At 40.9% G+C, this 14,910-nt stretch overlaps 1 protein-coding gene across 1 annotated transcript in view; it reads left to right on the top strand.

Moving 5' to 3' along the window:
• The first annotated feature begins 1,948 nt into the window (after positions 1-1,948).
• Positions 1,949-14,910, top strand: part of pde6c.S (phosphodiesterase 6C S homeolog) — a 35,552-nt gene continuing 22,590 nt past the window's right edge. The window contains exons 1-2 of the mRNA XM_018228411.2: positions 1,949-2,602; positions 14,495-14,647. Coding sequence (XP_018083900.2) covers positions 2,126-2,602; positions 14,495-14,647 — 630 coding nt within the window. The 5' untranslated portion in view covers positions 1,949-2,125. The remainder of the gene's footprint in view (positions 2,603-14,494; positions 14,648-14,910) is intronic.

Raw genomic sequence — 14,910 nt, 5'->3', positions numbered from 1 at the left:
GGTTTGTGAAAGTGCACGCAGCAGTTTTGAAGTGATCTTCATGTTCCATGTCAAGATTGCTCAATGTTTTTTAGGGTACAACCCGATTAACTGGGAATTGCAATACAAAATATGACTTCTTGCTATAAAGACAGAGCTTCATTTCTTCTTAGCCAGTGACATGTTCAAGTATTTATATGTTGCCCTTTACCTACTGGGGCAAATTCACTAAGCGCCGAAGTGCCGAACGGTAGCGTTACTTTGCTAGCGTTTGGCATTTTCGTTACTGCGCAAATTCACTAACGAACGCTGGCGTAGTTTCGCTAGTGTTACTTCGCACCCTTACGCCTGGCGAAGTTTCTCTAGCGACGTAACTACGCAAATTCACTAATGCGCGCAGTGTACTGAACGCTACCTTTTACGCTAGAATTCCTTCGCCACCTCAGACCAGGCGAAGCGCAATAGAGTAGATAGGGATTGCTTCAAAAAAAGTCAAAAGTCCCAAAAAACGCTGGCGTGTTTTCTACATTATGGGTGATAGGCTGAAAAAGATCGAAAAAAATTTTGGGGCTCCCCTCCTTCCCCCCTACATTTCTTGACTCATGGCAACTTACCTAGACAGTGGGCACATGTGTAGGGCAAAATAAAATTTTTATTTGAGGTTTTGAAGGTTTTCTAGCCATTTTTAGTGCTGATACGTATTCCTCAATTGAAATTTGAATTTGGCGCCGTATGCAAATTAGCCTTCGCTAGCGTAACTTTCGTTTCACTTAGCGAATCAACGCTAGCGCAACTTCGCAACCTTACGCTACCCCTGAGCGCAACTTCGGATTTTAGTGAATTTGCGAAGCGCTGGAGAAACTACGCCTGGCGAAGTGTGGCGAAGTGCGGCGAAGTTACGCCTGGCGCAACTACGAATCTTAGTGAATTTGCCCACTGTCTCTTGACATGACATTCCGCTCAGTGGATTTGTACATTCTGCTTCATAGCACACAGGCAGCAAATTTGATTCTTTACACCTATACACCTTATCAATATTTGAATTTGAGATTTCACCATGATTTGAGTTTTTTCGCTGCAGAAATCACAAATTCTGAGTTACCGAAACTTGAATAATCAAGATTTATTAAAAGAAAAATACTCAAAAATGTAGTTTCTAAAAGCTGGTGAGTTCATGTAAAAGTTATTGGGCCCCCTAATATTTGCTAAAGAATGAAATCTTTCTAAAACTTGATATAACTAAGGGCAGCAGGTAAAACTCTTTCAAATGACCAAATATTGATCTGTAAATTACATTTTTCAAAGCCTGGCCATGTTTAGAGCTCAGCCATCAAACCAAGAAGGAAAAATTATAGGAAATTGTATCACATGATTTTTCCATCTGTACATTGCTTTCAAATGTTGATGAGCCCCTAAGTTAGTGTATGTAGATGGATGATAGGTTGTAGAGTTTTAAAAATAATTTAAAAAACCCACAGGCTCATTAAAGAAGAAAGATAAAGTATTTTTTTGCTGCCAGTGCTCCCTTCTTTGCCCAGTACTGTCAGGTGTTACTTTTTGTATGCTACTCTTGTGAGTATAAATTGCCTCTAAAAGTAAGACTATAGTAAATTGTTTTCAAAGTGCCACCCAAGTAGGAAAACCTGGCTGTCACAATAGGTACAAGCTTCACGCCATGTTCCTTCCACATTGGCTTTGACTATTTAATACATGAACATGTCTTTCATTCATAAAAACCCAGCCCAGCACCTCCTGTAAATCACGAATTAAACCAAGATTAAAGAGGCACATTCTATTTTATATTCTTACAAATGTGCACACTTGCGACTCTAAAATGGATTGGTTTGTCTGAAATGATTTCTCCTGGGATTTATGAGCTAAGAGCGTGCCATTGGTTTAGAGTCATGACATCTGTTTAATTAGCAGTCTTCAGAATCCAGCACTAAGAAGACACTAAGCCAGTGCCTTCTGTCAGATCTCAAGCAAGAGGTTTCACGAGGATTTTGAAAGAATACTTGCAAAGATTATGACCATAATGTACAGCATGGACATTGCTGCATGAAGGCAGGCATTTCTATCTAAGGCATTTTTCATTACAAAAGCAGATGTTGTTGAATTTATGTTAAACATTTAAGTTCCTACAAAAATGGGGGAGATGAAGAAAGAAGATATCGAGAAATATCTAGAAAACAACCCTCAGTTTGCAAAGGAATATTTTGACAGGAAACTTCGAAGTGAAACTGTTGGGGCTCTATTTAACAATAAACAGTTGGTATTAAAAGATGGAGTTTCCTTTCGTGAGATGACCAAGATAGAAGAAGCAGACATTTTGTTGGAGCTGGTAAAAGAAATACAAGATGACTGTAACATGGAGAAGATTGTTCACAAAGTACTCCAGAGGCTGGCATATCTGATACAAGCAGACTGTTGTAGCATGTTTACGTTCCGGTCACGGAACAGTATTCCAGAGCTGGCTACAAGGCTCTTCAATATTACAAAAACCTCTAAATTTGAGGACAACTTAGTAGCTCCTGAAAGTGAAATTGTGTTCCCTTTGGACATTGGGATTGTGGGATGGGTTGCTCATACTAAGAAGTCCTTTAATGTTCCTGATGTGAAAAAGGTAAGTGGCACTGTAACCGAAAATGCCCTCTGTGCTTATTGGGGTACAAGTTGTCTTCCAAATGAATCTGAACTTAAATATACTTTCATTTTTGTTTTTGTTCCTCTTATAATGTACGTTTGTATGGACGCTAAGGGTTATCTAGTAATATGAGTCCATTTACCCATATCAAACAACAGCTTTGAACTCTGGTTCCTATCATATTATATTATTATATTTTTGGTTGGAACAGTTTGCAAACTGTTTAAAATAGGGATGCACCAAATCCAGGATTCGGTTCGGGATTCGGTCAGGATTCGGTCTTTTTCAACAGGATCCTTCTGCTCGGCCGAACCGAATCCTAATTTGCATATGCCGAATCCTTCAACCCGTCGAACTGAATCCGAACCCTAATTTCGGATTTGCATATGCAAATTGGGGGCGGGGAGGGGAATTACTTGTTTCGTTACTTTTGTCACGAAACAAGGAAGTAAAAAATGTTTTCCCCTTCCCACCCCTAATTTGCATATGCAAATTAGGATTCTGATTCAGTTCGGCAGGGTTGAAGGATTCGGCATAATCTGAATCCTGCTGAAAAAGGCGCAATCCAGGTCAAATCCTGAACCAAATCCTGGATTCGGTGGATCCCTAATTTATACCTGTTGAGTTATTACAGTGAGCAAAACTGACTCCCTTCAATAAAACGCGCAGCCGGGCCCCCCGCCCCCTCCGTACACCCGGAACTGGCCAGGGAACATGCGGCGGGCGGACTGCCGGGGGGCCCTGAGGGGGTGCGGGCCCTGGCCCGCTCACACCCCCTGCTCCCCCGGTAGTTCCGCCCCTGTCTGGTGCTCACCCTCAAGTTTTATTTCATGAACAATAAAGTAAGTGTGAATCAACAATATCCAGTAGTTTAATTGTAAAACCTTTACTCCTAGTCAACACTCCTATAGTAACAAATCAAATTATACTTTATATCAGTTTGTCAGTAGGAGAATCCCCATGTCCGTTTAAAATGTTTGCATATTTCCAAGTGGATGAGAACTATTAGTACAACCCCAAGCCCATCCCCTGTCCAAAAATGTCTCAAACTGTTAATCTAGTAATCCAATTTGGCAGGGCACGTTTTTCATTTCTTAATTACTGTGATAGACTAAAGAATTTATCGAGTTACTGAAAATGTTTTCCCTGGAATTTGAATCTATACATGTACAGAACAGAATACAGAATATGGTATAAAACTCATAGTGAAAATAGAAAACAGCTGTTGCTGCTGTCACTGTGGGTTAAGGCTCAGCATTGCCAACAAATGTCGAGCTAGAGGATAATCCTGCTAAATTCATAAGGCTGATTATAAAAGGAAAGATCAAGGAGAAATCCAAGGGATGTGCTGCCCATTATGTGCGAAACTGTTGTACATATGATCTCCTGCAGCTACTGTAACACCTAAGAACGAGTACATACAGACTCTGTATATACAAGAATAACGCCGTGTTGTATTTTTCTATAAAACAAAATAAATGCTTTCCTGATGGAAAAGATGACCACATATACAGTATGTATACCTTTTTATAGAGGTATTGGAACCATTGCCCGGAAACCTGATATCCAGAAAGCTCAGAATTGCGGACTGGCCATCTCCCATAGATACCATTATAATGAAATAATCCAAATTTCCTTTTGCTCTGTAATAATAAAACAGTACCTTGTACTTGATCCCAACTAAGATATAATTAGTCCTTATTGGTAGGAGAACCAGCCTATTGGGTTTATTTAATGTTTACATGATTTTCTAGTAGACTTAAGGACGGGTATGAAGATCCGAATTATGGAAAGATCCATTATCCAGAAAACCCCAGGTCCTGAGCATTCTTGATAATAGGCCCCATACTTGTATATGGATGTATATATGTAGTGCTACTGAATACACAGCATTGTAGATTTTCACAGTACATGTATGGAACCTGTTATCCAGAATGCTCGGGACCTGGGGTTTTCAAGATAACAGATCTTTCTGTAATTTGGATCTTCATACCTTAAAGCTACGAGAAACATTGAATAAACACAATAGGCTGGTTTTACTTCCAATAAGGATTAATTATATCTTAGTGTGGCTCATAGGCGGAGGGTGATTTTTATTTTTGGGAAGGCTAAAGTTTGCCATACATGGGATGCCTTCAAATAGTTGTTCAACTTTAAATTAACATTTAGTATCATGCAGACATTAATATTCCAAGATCATTTGCAATTAGTCTTCATTTTTTAATTTTGTGTGTTTTTTTAGTTATTTAGAGTTTTGCTCAACATCTCCCCAATTTGGTATTTCAGCAACAATCGTGTTGTTAAAGTCTTATTTGCAGCCACCAGTATAAGAGGGACTAAAAAGAAAGATATGTAATAAAAGTAACAATCGCACTAGGGCCATCCCCTGGGCCCCCCCAGCCACAAAACACCCTCTGCGCCCCCATCCCAGCCGCAAACCGGGGTAAGCCCCAGCTCTTTTGGGCCCAGACCCGCTCCCTGCACTGCCGCTTACCTCCATGCACGCGTACCTTTTTCTACATATCGTTACCCAGGTCATGGAGGTAAGCGGCAGTACAGGGAGCGGGTCTGGGCTGATGGGGCCCAAAAGAGCTGGGGCTTACAGGGTTTTTTCCAGGTGTCCCACCAGCCCATTCCGACCCTAAATCTGAACCTCACAGAACAATAATTTTTAGATGCTGGGGTTATTGACCCCCATTCAAAAACTGGAAAGAGCAGGAAGAGGAAGGCATATCATTGAAAAAAACTAAATTTTTAATGAAGACCAAATGCAAAGTTGCTATGAAAGGGACATTCTATAACATACTAAAAGTTAACTTTAAGGTGAACCAACCCCTTTAAATTTAATATCGGATGTAGCTGAAAAAATTAACACCCCCACCTCCTGTTTCTCTTTCTGATTTCACAATGCAGAAGTGCAGGTACAACAGCTGTTCCACATCAAAATATTAAGGGTGTAAAAACACTCAAAACTGTGCATTGTTCAACATGAAAAGACATGATATTTATGTTTACAATGGCCCAAAAAAAGACAGGGTAAAATTAAAACACATAATATAGCAGAATAAATTGAATGCTAATTTTACATAGAGTCACCTCACACACCAGTTTCATGTACCTGGCACATAAATGGTCACTAATCTACAACCTAGGTATTTTTTCCAACAACAATGTTCACATATATTCCTCTTTCCTTTTTTGTTGTATTTTGACCCTACTCCCTTCACTTCCCTTTCCTTATAAGCCTCTTTGATTTAGAATTCTGTTATTCCTCCAATTCTGTCACTCTCCACTCTCATCTCATTCACTTCTTTCATGTTGTTCCCTTATAGCCTGCTTTTTCCTCTCACTCCACTTGTTTCTGCACTGTTTTTCCCCTTCAGCCCCATGTTAACACTTTGAGCTATATATGTTTCCCAGCCATAGTGTCATAAATGCTTCCCCTGAACACGTTCAGATTCAGGGAGATTAGTCGCCCAGCGACAAATCTCCTCTTCTTCGGGGCAACTAATCTCCCCAAACTGCCTCCCCTGCCTTCCCGACGGCTAGAATGTACATCGCCGGTGAGATGGCACTCCGAGCATTTCATCTTCTGAAGTCGCCCAAAGTTTCCTCGTGAGGCAACTTCGGGCGACTTCGGAAAACGATGGCAGGGGAAGGCAGTTTGAGAAGATTATTTGCCCCGCAGAAGAGGAGATTTGTCGTTGGGCAACTAATCTCCCCAAATCTGAGCGTGTGTCTCTGCCCTAAAGACAGTCCACAGCAGACATAGGATCAGGACAGCAGTCATATATTTAGTCAACATTGCAAATATTGATAAAGACAAAAACAGCTAATGAAACACAGGGAGCCTGTCATTGAGACATAGCACTGTATTACACAATGGGATAGAGTAACACCACTATCTTAGTACAGACTCACAATGCTCTTATACAAGAACCTTCCAACTTATATCAAATAGCAATACACACTTTCACTCTGACTAAAGGTGCTAACTACATTCTTAGCTTGAATTAATTCCATAAGGATAGCACTCTACATGTCCAGTTCTACATTTGTTATGATAAATGCAATGTTACAGTGGTTTTCAATTACAGGTTTCTAAGGTTGAAGAACTATAGAAAGAAAATTAACATATAGGCCTCTGTATATCACTTCCACTTCCCTAGTAATCAGCACCTTTATCTTTGGGTATTACATCAGAGGAGAAACATTTTATCAGAGATGTGGGAACATAGACTATCAAACTAGAACTCTTGGCAATAAGTATAATGAGGGTTGCAAGGGACTCTGGGTAGATGTGTTTATATTAGACCCTGTTTCAACAGAAGTCATCATGGCTTAAAATTACTTGTATTTGCTCAATTAAACACCATGAAAGCCAGTTCAGGGTTAAGAAAGATTCATCAGTAGCAACACAAAACATTTCCTTACTTGCTAAACATCCTCATGTTGAGTAGTCTTTATCACTGCATCTGCCTTCTCTTCTACCGTTCCTTCAGTTCCTAATGTGTACACAGGCCCGCCCTCTTCTTTGTGCTGATTGGTCTATTTTGCAGTCTGTTCTGAGAGGTGTGCTCTGATTGGAGAAGTTTCAAGGGGAAAGCTCCAATCGGAGTGTAACTGATTTTCTACAGCAGGCACGCAGGGCAGGAGTTTTCCCGTGTTTAAACAGTGGCATTCAGTAAGGGAGATTATTTTTTCCCTTTTCTTTGAGGTGTCAGCCAGGTTTGGGGAGGCTTAGCCTCCCCAAGCCTTAATGAAAATCCGCCCATGGTGTGGCTCATGTACAAGGTACAAGATTCTAATTCATCAAATTCATCATTCATTGATTCTAATTCAATCAAACTCGATTCAAGTTTTTTCTCAGAAAAAAACTCTATTGCCAGGAAGGCTACAAATATCTCCAAATTGGTCACTGGACTTCTGACATTGACTTATACAAGAATTTGACAGCTTTTAGGTGGCGAATAGTCAAATTCTACTTATTAAAGGGCCAGATTATAATAAATCTCGAAAATCAAATTCAAATTTTAAAAGAAAAAACATGAATCCTGTGTAGATAATTCCCTAGTCGAATTTGAAAGTTTTTCCCTAGTCGAATTTTAAAGTTTTGACCATAAATTTTTTTTTAAAAATTTGAATTTTCAATTTGACCCTTAATAAATCTGCCCCTAAGTTTTAGGGGCCTGTTCATGGCAGCTGTTCATATTATTTAGAGTTCACTCCATTTTGAAGGCAGTTTAGGTTTGGTGTATGACAAAGATCTTCCTTAGAAATGAAAAACTCAACTTTTAGAAAGAATTGCATTAAAGAGATCCACCTCCATACCAATTTTACTTTGCAGTCCTTATAGAGCCAGTGGCGTAACTACCGGGGGAGCAATGGGTGCGATTGGGCCAGGGCCCGCACCCCCTCAGGGCCCCCGGCAGCTCGCACACCACTTACTTCGGCGACAGAAAATGCTGTACAGAGGGGGGCGGGGGCCCGGCTGCACATCCCGCGCCAGGGCCCGTCCCCCTCTAGTTACGTTACTGTATAGAACTGTGAATAGATCCAAAGGCTAGTGAGATATAATATAGATATAAAACCCTGGCTCAAAGGAAGTATAATGGCTTCAGAATCTCTTTAAACTGCAAGTCAAAGAAAATCCATTGAATCCATGTTCTGCTCACTTATTGGTCCTTTTCTGAGCAGTCAAATATATGAATAACTTCTCAGCATATACCCATTGCATGGAAATATGATTATTATCAAGAGTAGTTTGACTGCAAAACAACAACTTTTTCAGAGCTCTGGCAGGTTTCAGGAATGATCCCTAAAAGCATGTGTTAAAACTGAAGCCCACAACATTTTTGAGGATGCTGCTTCTATTCCTTAAAAGCTAATCGTATTTATAAAGGAATGATGGGGTCTCATACATCATCAAGTACACCATCATACAGGCATACTACGAGGTCTCCTTGTTCTTTGCTCAAATACACAGTCTAGCTATATTTAAACCTTCATTGTCCATTTACCTGTTCTGCTGCAGAACCTACTGAAAGCCCTTACCTCTATTCCCGTCCGCCTGATTTTTGACCCTTCCCTTTCTACTGATTCTGCTACTGACAATTGCTTCCAGGACCAACCTTTGCACTAGATATGGACTATGACTCTGATTCTTTCCTGGCCATTTTGATCACTGGTTCCTCGCCCCTTGTCAACTCTGGTTCTGTGGTGAGTTGCAGCTTTGAGAATGTTGCCTCAGAAAGTCCAGGCTCTAAATGAGTATTGTTATACAATGGCCCTGGTGGATATCTCCTTTTTTTCTAAAGGAACCAGAATGACAATGGAATTTAGCATCGATACTGTGTCCTCCTATACTATTGTTTTCATAGTTTAGCTGAATGCAATTTAAAAAGATTTTTCTGGTAGTGGTACCATTTATTAGAATATACTGTATTTATCCTGCTGATTGGTGTAACCCACAGATCACCCTAACTCCACTCACACCAATATTTGAGGGCTTACTCATATGACATGTGGACATCCACTTACCTAATTGACTGGAACTGATTTTAGTGTATGATTGGGGAACACCTAACACAGGAATGGCAGGGCAGCGTTGATATTATTTAATAAAGGACAATATGTTCCTACATTGAAGTTTGGTGGTATCTGAGGGGTATACTCTACAAACATTTCTGATAGGGGACTATTCACTGTACTGTTCTTTTTTGTTTGGACTTTATGTTCCCACTGTTCTATTTCTGAGGCTCCTCCACTTTCTACTTAAAAAAATACTTCCCAAAAAATCCTTGCCCTCCTTTACTAACTTAAGCTATACTAGGCACCAAAGATACAGATCTGGTGTTTCTACAGAAAGATTAATAACTGGGTGATTATAGTCCAAACAACTATTGTCCAACAGCAACACATACAATACCAACCATATTACCAGTCAGAAGGTTGGATTGTTTTACATCACAATATTGGCTTATTTCTGACAGCTTTTGTTAATATAACATGAGTCCTGCCTAAATGACTATCGTCCTATCGCACCATAACATCCACCAAAATGAAGTGCTTTGAGAGGCTGGTCATGAGACACATCAAAGGCCTGCTTTCGTCATCTCTGAATCCTACCGTTCCAATCGCTCAATGGACAATGCCATCGCCACTACCCTGCACTTGTCACTGAGCCACCTAGACAATAAAGACACATATGTACGTATGCTGTTCATAGACTTCAGCTCAGCATTCAATACAATCATTCCTCAGCACTTGAGTGTTAAGCTGAGCATGCTGGGCCTGAACATCTCTATCTGCAACTGGATCTTGGACTTCCTGACCAAGAGACCTCAGGTAGTCCGAATGGGAAAAAACACCTCCAGTACCATCACACTGAGCATGGGAGGTCCCCAAGGTTGTGTGCTTAGTCCACTGCTGTTCACACTGCTGACTCATGACTGTGTGACAAGTCATGGATCCAATCACATCATCAAGTTCGCTGATGATACAACCGTAGTAGGTCTCATCAGCAAGAACAATGAGTCAGCATATAGACAAGAGGTGCAATGGGTAACGGACTGGTGCAAAGTCAACAACTGTCTATGAATCCAAACAAAACAAAGGAAATAGTTGTTGACTTCAGGAGAACACGTGGGGATCATTCTCCACTGTACATTGACGGATCTCCGGTGGAAATTGTCAAGAGCACCAAATTCCTTGGGGTACATCTGGCGGGGAACCTCTCCTGGTCCCTTAACACCAGCTCTATAGTGAAGAAAGCACAGCAGCGTCTCTACTTTCGGCGAAAAATGAAAAAAGTCCACCTTCCACCACCCATTCTCAGTATTTCTACAGAGGGTCTATTGAAAGCATTTTATGCAGCTGCATCACTACCTGGTATGGAAACTGCTCTGTATCAGATCACAAGATCCTGCAGTGGGTGGTGAGGACAGCGGAAAAGATCATTGGGGTCTCGCTTCCTGCCATTATGGATATTGACCACACGCGCTGTCTCCAGAAGGCTACCAGCATTGTCAGGGATAGCACCCACCCTGCACATGATCTCTTTACCCTCCTGCCATCCTGTAAAAGATACTGCAGTATTCGAGCGCTGTCTTCCAGAATGCGAAACAGTCTATTTCCACAAGCCATCAGGTATCTCAACTCCCAAGGACTGAACTGAATATATTCATAAGGAACTGAAATGTCCACTTTGCCCAGCATGACCGTGTACTAGAGTTGTTGTAAAGCACCGGGGGGGGGGGGGGGGGTTCTGGAGGAACACCATTTCGTTTCTACTATGTACTGTATTTACTGTATATGGCTGAAATGACAATAAAATCCACTTGACTTGACTTGAACATATACCATGGTGGCTGATAATATTAGCCAGGATTCTGTTTAAAGTTATCACTGCAGAATGCAAAGTTACTCAACCAACATTAGGGTGCCTCATTCCAGTTGGACCCAACTCTACTTTTGAGTGTTTCCTGAGGGCTTTCCTTTATTTGCTTTCCATACCACAGGAGTGTGTGCCCTGGCCTACAGATTACATGTTTCTTAACTCCATCACCAGGGACATAGTAAGGAGTGAATGTAAAAGTACAACCAATCAAATAGAAAATCTTATAAAACTAATCCAAATATAGGGTCATTTCATTGGGAACATCGAAAAATGCTTTAATTAAATGTTACATGTCACTCACCTTATCAGCTACAACAAAATTAGCCATTGAAAACTGCTCAGGGTCTGCAGGGCTGGAGTTACTATAAGAAGCCTTCAGTGTTTCACCACGGGGCCCCAGCATGCTTTACTTCCAGCTCTATTTACTGTATGTTTTATTTTAAAAAGCAATGTGTTCTGTGCCCTACAGTTAACTGCCTGCAAGACAGGTAGGGTAGGCAACAGCCTAGGGTGCAACTAAAGGGGTGGTGCAATCAGAAATGGGGGTTGGGGGCGGCCAGCACAAGTGGCAGCAGCAGCAGCAGCAGCAAAGCACCAGGAGGGGAGGGAGTGGGTTTTGTTTCTGACAGCAGAAGCAGTGGTGGAGGACACATGCCTCTGACAACCCCTTTAAGTACTACCAAATATTCTATATTCTATAGTAATGCAGCTCTCTCCAACAGGGATGGAGTGCATCAGAAGGCAAACTTCAGAAAGGGACCTATGAGAAGATGGGGTTAATAAGGATTGAAATTAGATTGGTGTGGTCACAGGGGGCTGATAGAGAAAGCTAGAGTAAATGGTACATGGGGTAAAAAGGGAATGGCTTGTGTAAAATATTAGGGAAGGAGCAGAGTTACAGAATATGCAAAGTAAAGTGCAGGCACAAGTCACATGACCAGGGGCAGCTGGGAAATTGACAAAATGTCTAGCCCCATATCAGATTTCAAAATTGAATATAAAAAAATCTGTTTGCTCTTTTGAGTGCAGAATTCTGCTGGACTATTAACTGATGTGTTTTGAAAAAAACATGTTTTCCGATGACAGAATCCCTTTAACTAGGCATCATATATGGTTACTGGTCGAATAACCCCAAATTCAGCCTATGACAATGACTATGTACAACTTTACCAAGTGCAATTAGTAGTTTTGTACATAAAATACCAATACCAATAAATCACTTAACTGGTTTATTAATGAGAACCATATTGGGCAGAATTATCAAAGGTAAAATTATACAGGGGAATGTAATTAAAGTCGCAAAGAGCAAAACAATTCACACCAATAAGACTAAAAATGCACATCTCGCAATGCAATATTGTTCCTTAAACTGTTATTGCATTGCGAATTTTAATTGCTCATTGCGAATTTTAATTGCGCACTCTTAAGAAGAGTTTCAAGGTGTCGTAACTTTTGGAGCAAACATAACGACTTTTTCATTAAGAAGTTTTATTACATTCCTCCATATTTAATAAAAGGCACTAAGTTTGCCCAGGAGCAGTAACTTATAGCAACCAATAAGATGTTTGCTTTGAAACAGGTGACCATTCAATTCTACCAGCTGATTGGTTGCTATGGGTTACTGCTCCTGGGCAAACTTAGTGCCTTTTATTACATAACCCCCATTGACTGCGCATTGGCGCAAACTAATATATTAGCAACAGTCTTCCACTGTCGGAAGTGGTCGCCTAACAGTTTCCGGGCTTGCAAAAGCTTTATTAAATTCGCACAAAGCAAAATTTGTTCGCGCAAAGGCATAATTTTTCGCATTGCAAATAGTTTTTCTGTTGACGACTTTTATTACATTCCTCCATTAGTGGTTTTAGAGCTTTTAAAATCTATTTCTCGAAAATCACAAATGCCATGAAAGTTATTCAAAAATATGAATAGAAAAAGTATGTGTAGAGACCCTGAGATTTGGGTGTATTTATCTCAGGCATTCCTCTTTAGTATTTGGACACCTAAGGGTCCTTTAGTTAACTAAAGGCAGCTATGTCCCTTGCTGGGTCCAAATAAGTTCATGGAGATTGTCCACTAGATGGCACTGTTTGTCAAAATAAAAGGGTTTAGCACCATGCGGTCTGGGTCTGTCCTGGGACTTTGCCTCAGTGTGAGGTACTACAGGTCCAGGTCTGCCGGAAAAGTTAGTGAAGCGTGAGATAGGGATAGTATTACAGTAATAGTCGCTCTAGGAGTGAAAGTCAGCACAGGGTAGCTAGTGAGCAGATGTGGCTCCAACGAGGAGAAATAGTGGGGTTAGGACCCCGTGGTATTTGAACCACTAGTGCAGGGACTACAGTGGGTGAGTTGAGGACCAGATAGGATACCAAGACCCAAGACCCCAGGCTGAATACAGTGGGTGAGGTGAGGATCAAGTCTGGTGCCAAGATACAAGACCTCAGGCTGAGAAACCCTTGCCTAAGTGCTTCACCAGAGGGATAGTGCCCAGTGAGAGTGGTAACTATTCCCCAAGTCTATTGCTGCTGTACCTTTGATATCTATTGAATATTAGCCCGTCTGTTGCACCTTGCCCCCTGGAGGGAATACTACTGTTTGAAGCTACTCTATGATTACTGTGAACATCGAAGTGCTTGTGAACTACAACCTTGCCACTGTTCTCTGTTAATAAACAAGTTATAGTTTACTGCAAAGAAATTGTCTGGCTGAATATCCTGCTGCATTGATCTACACCAGGTACCGGGAGTTGCAGGGAGTTGCACGGGTACACTGGGGGTCCAGGGCACACTACAAGCAGTTTTAGCCTGGTCACACACAGCCTTAATACACAGCAAAAGTACACTCAAGGGTGTGCTACATATGAAAAAAAAACCTCTAAAAAAATGTCGGACAATTACTAGCAAAAATGGTCCAATAGGATCAGCGCAGTTCCCATTGACCTCTATGGGACCTCGACATTTTACTTGGTGAAGTTTTACAGTATATGCGAGTTTTGTACTTCTCATCAGAAAATGTTAGCATTTTAGAGAAATTAAAAAAGCACAACTTCACAGGTTTATAAAGCTCAACATTTGACAAACCATCTATAATACGTGAAAGGAGCACATTTTGGTTGCAAAGAAAAACAATTTTATATTTCATTATATCTAGTGATGGGCGAATTTTGCGCCGTTGAAAAAATCTCAAAACGGAGCCGGTGTCTCGTCTTTGACGCCGGCGCCCGTCTTTGACGCCGGCGCCCATTTTTTTTGACGCCGGCACCCGTTTTTGACGCCGGCGTCGGAAAAAACGCTGGCGAAAAATTTTTTTGGACACCGGCGAATTTTTTCGGCCGAATTTTCGCAGGCGTTTCACGAATTTATTTGCTGGCGGGGAATCATGCAAATTCGCCGCAAATTCACGCCTGGCGAATAAATTCGCCCATCACTATTTATATCTTATAAATAGATGTTTTCTAATACATGTTTTCATTGCAGAACACCCACTTCTCAGACTTTGCAGACAAGCAAACTGGATACACTACCAAAAATTTACTGGCAGTGCCAATCTTACAAGGAAAGGAAGTCCTGGCTGTTATAATGGCCGTCAACAAACAAAACGCTGATGAATTTTCAAAAGAGGATGAAGAGGTAATTTTTTATATTTTGAGAAGATTATTAAGTATAATTGTTATATTGCATTGGTTGTTTTTTGTGCTCCTCTCCAAAAGGCACCGTACAAACATATCCCTTAGGGATAATCCCAAATAATTATAAAGATACGGCTTGGTTGTTCCAATTTATTCTTGGGGGAAAAAAGGGTAGTAATTCAGGCAGAATTACTACCCTTTTTTCCCCAAGAATAAATCTACTACAGTATATAAACCAAAGGTGTTAAGTAACGAGAAGCAGAC

This window comes from Xenopus laevis, chromosome 7S, assembly GCF_017654675.1.
Source record: "Xenopus laevis strain J_2021 chromosome 7S, Xenopus_laevis_v10.1, whole genome shotgun sequence".
NCBI lineage: Eukaryota > Metazoa > Chordata > Amphibia > Anura > Pipidae > Xenopus > Xenopus laevis.
This window is presented reverse-complemented; position numbering and strand designations above follow the sequence as displayed.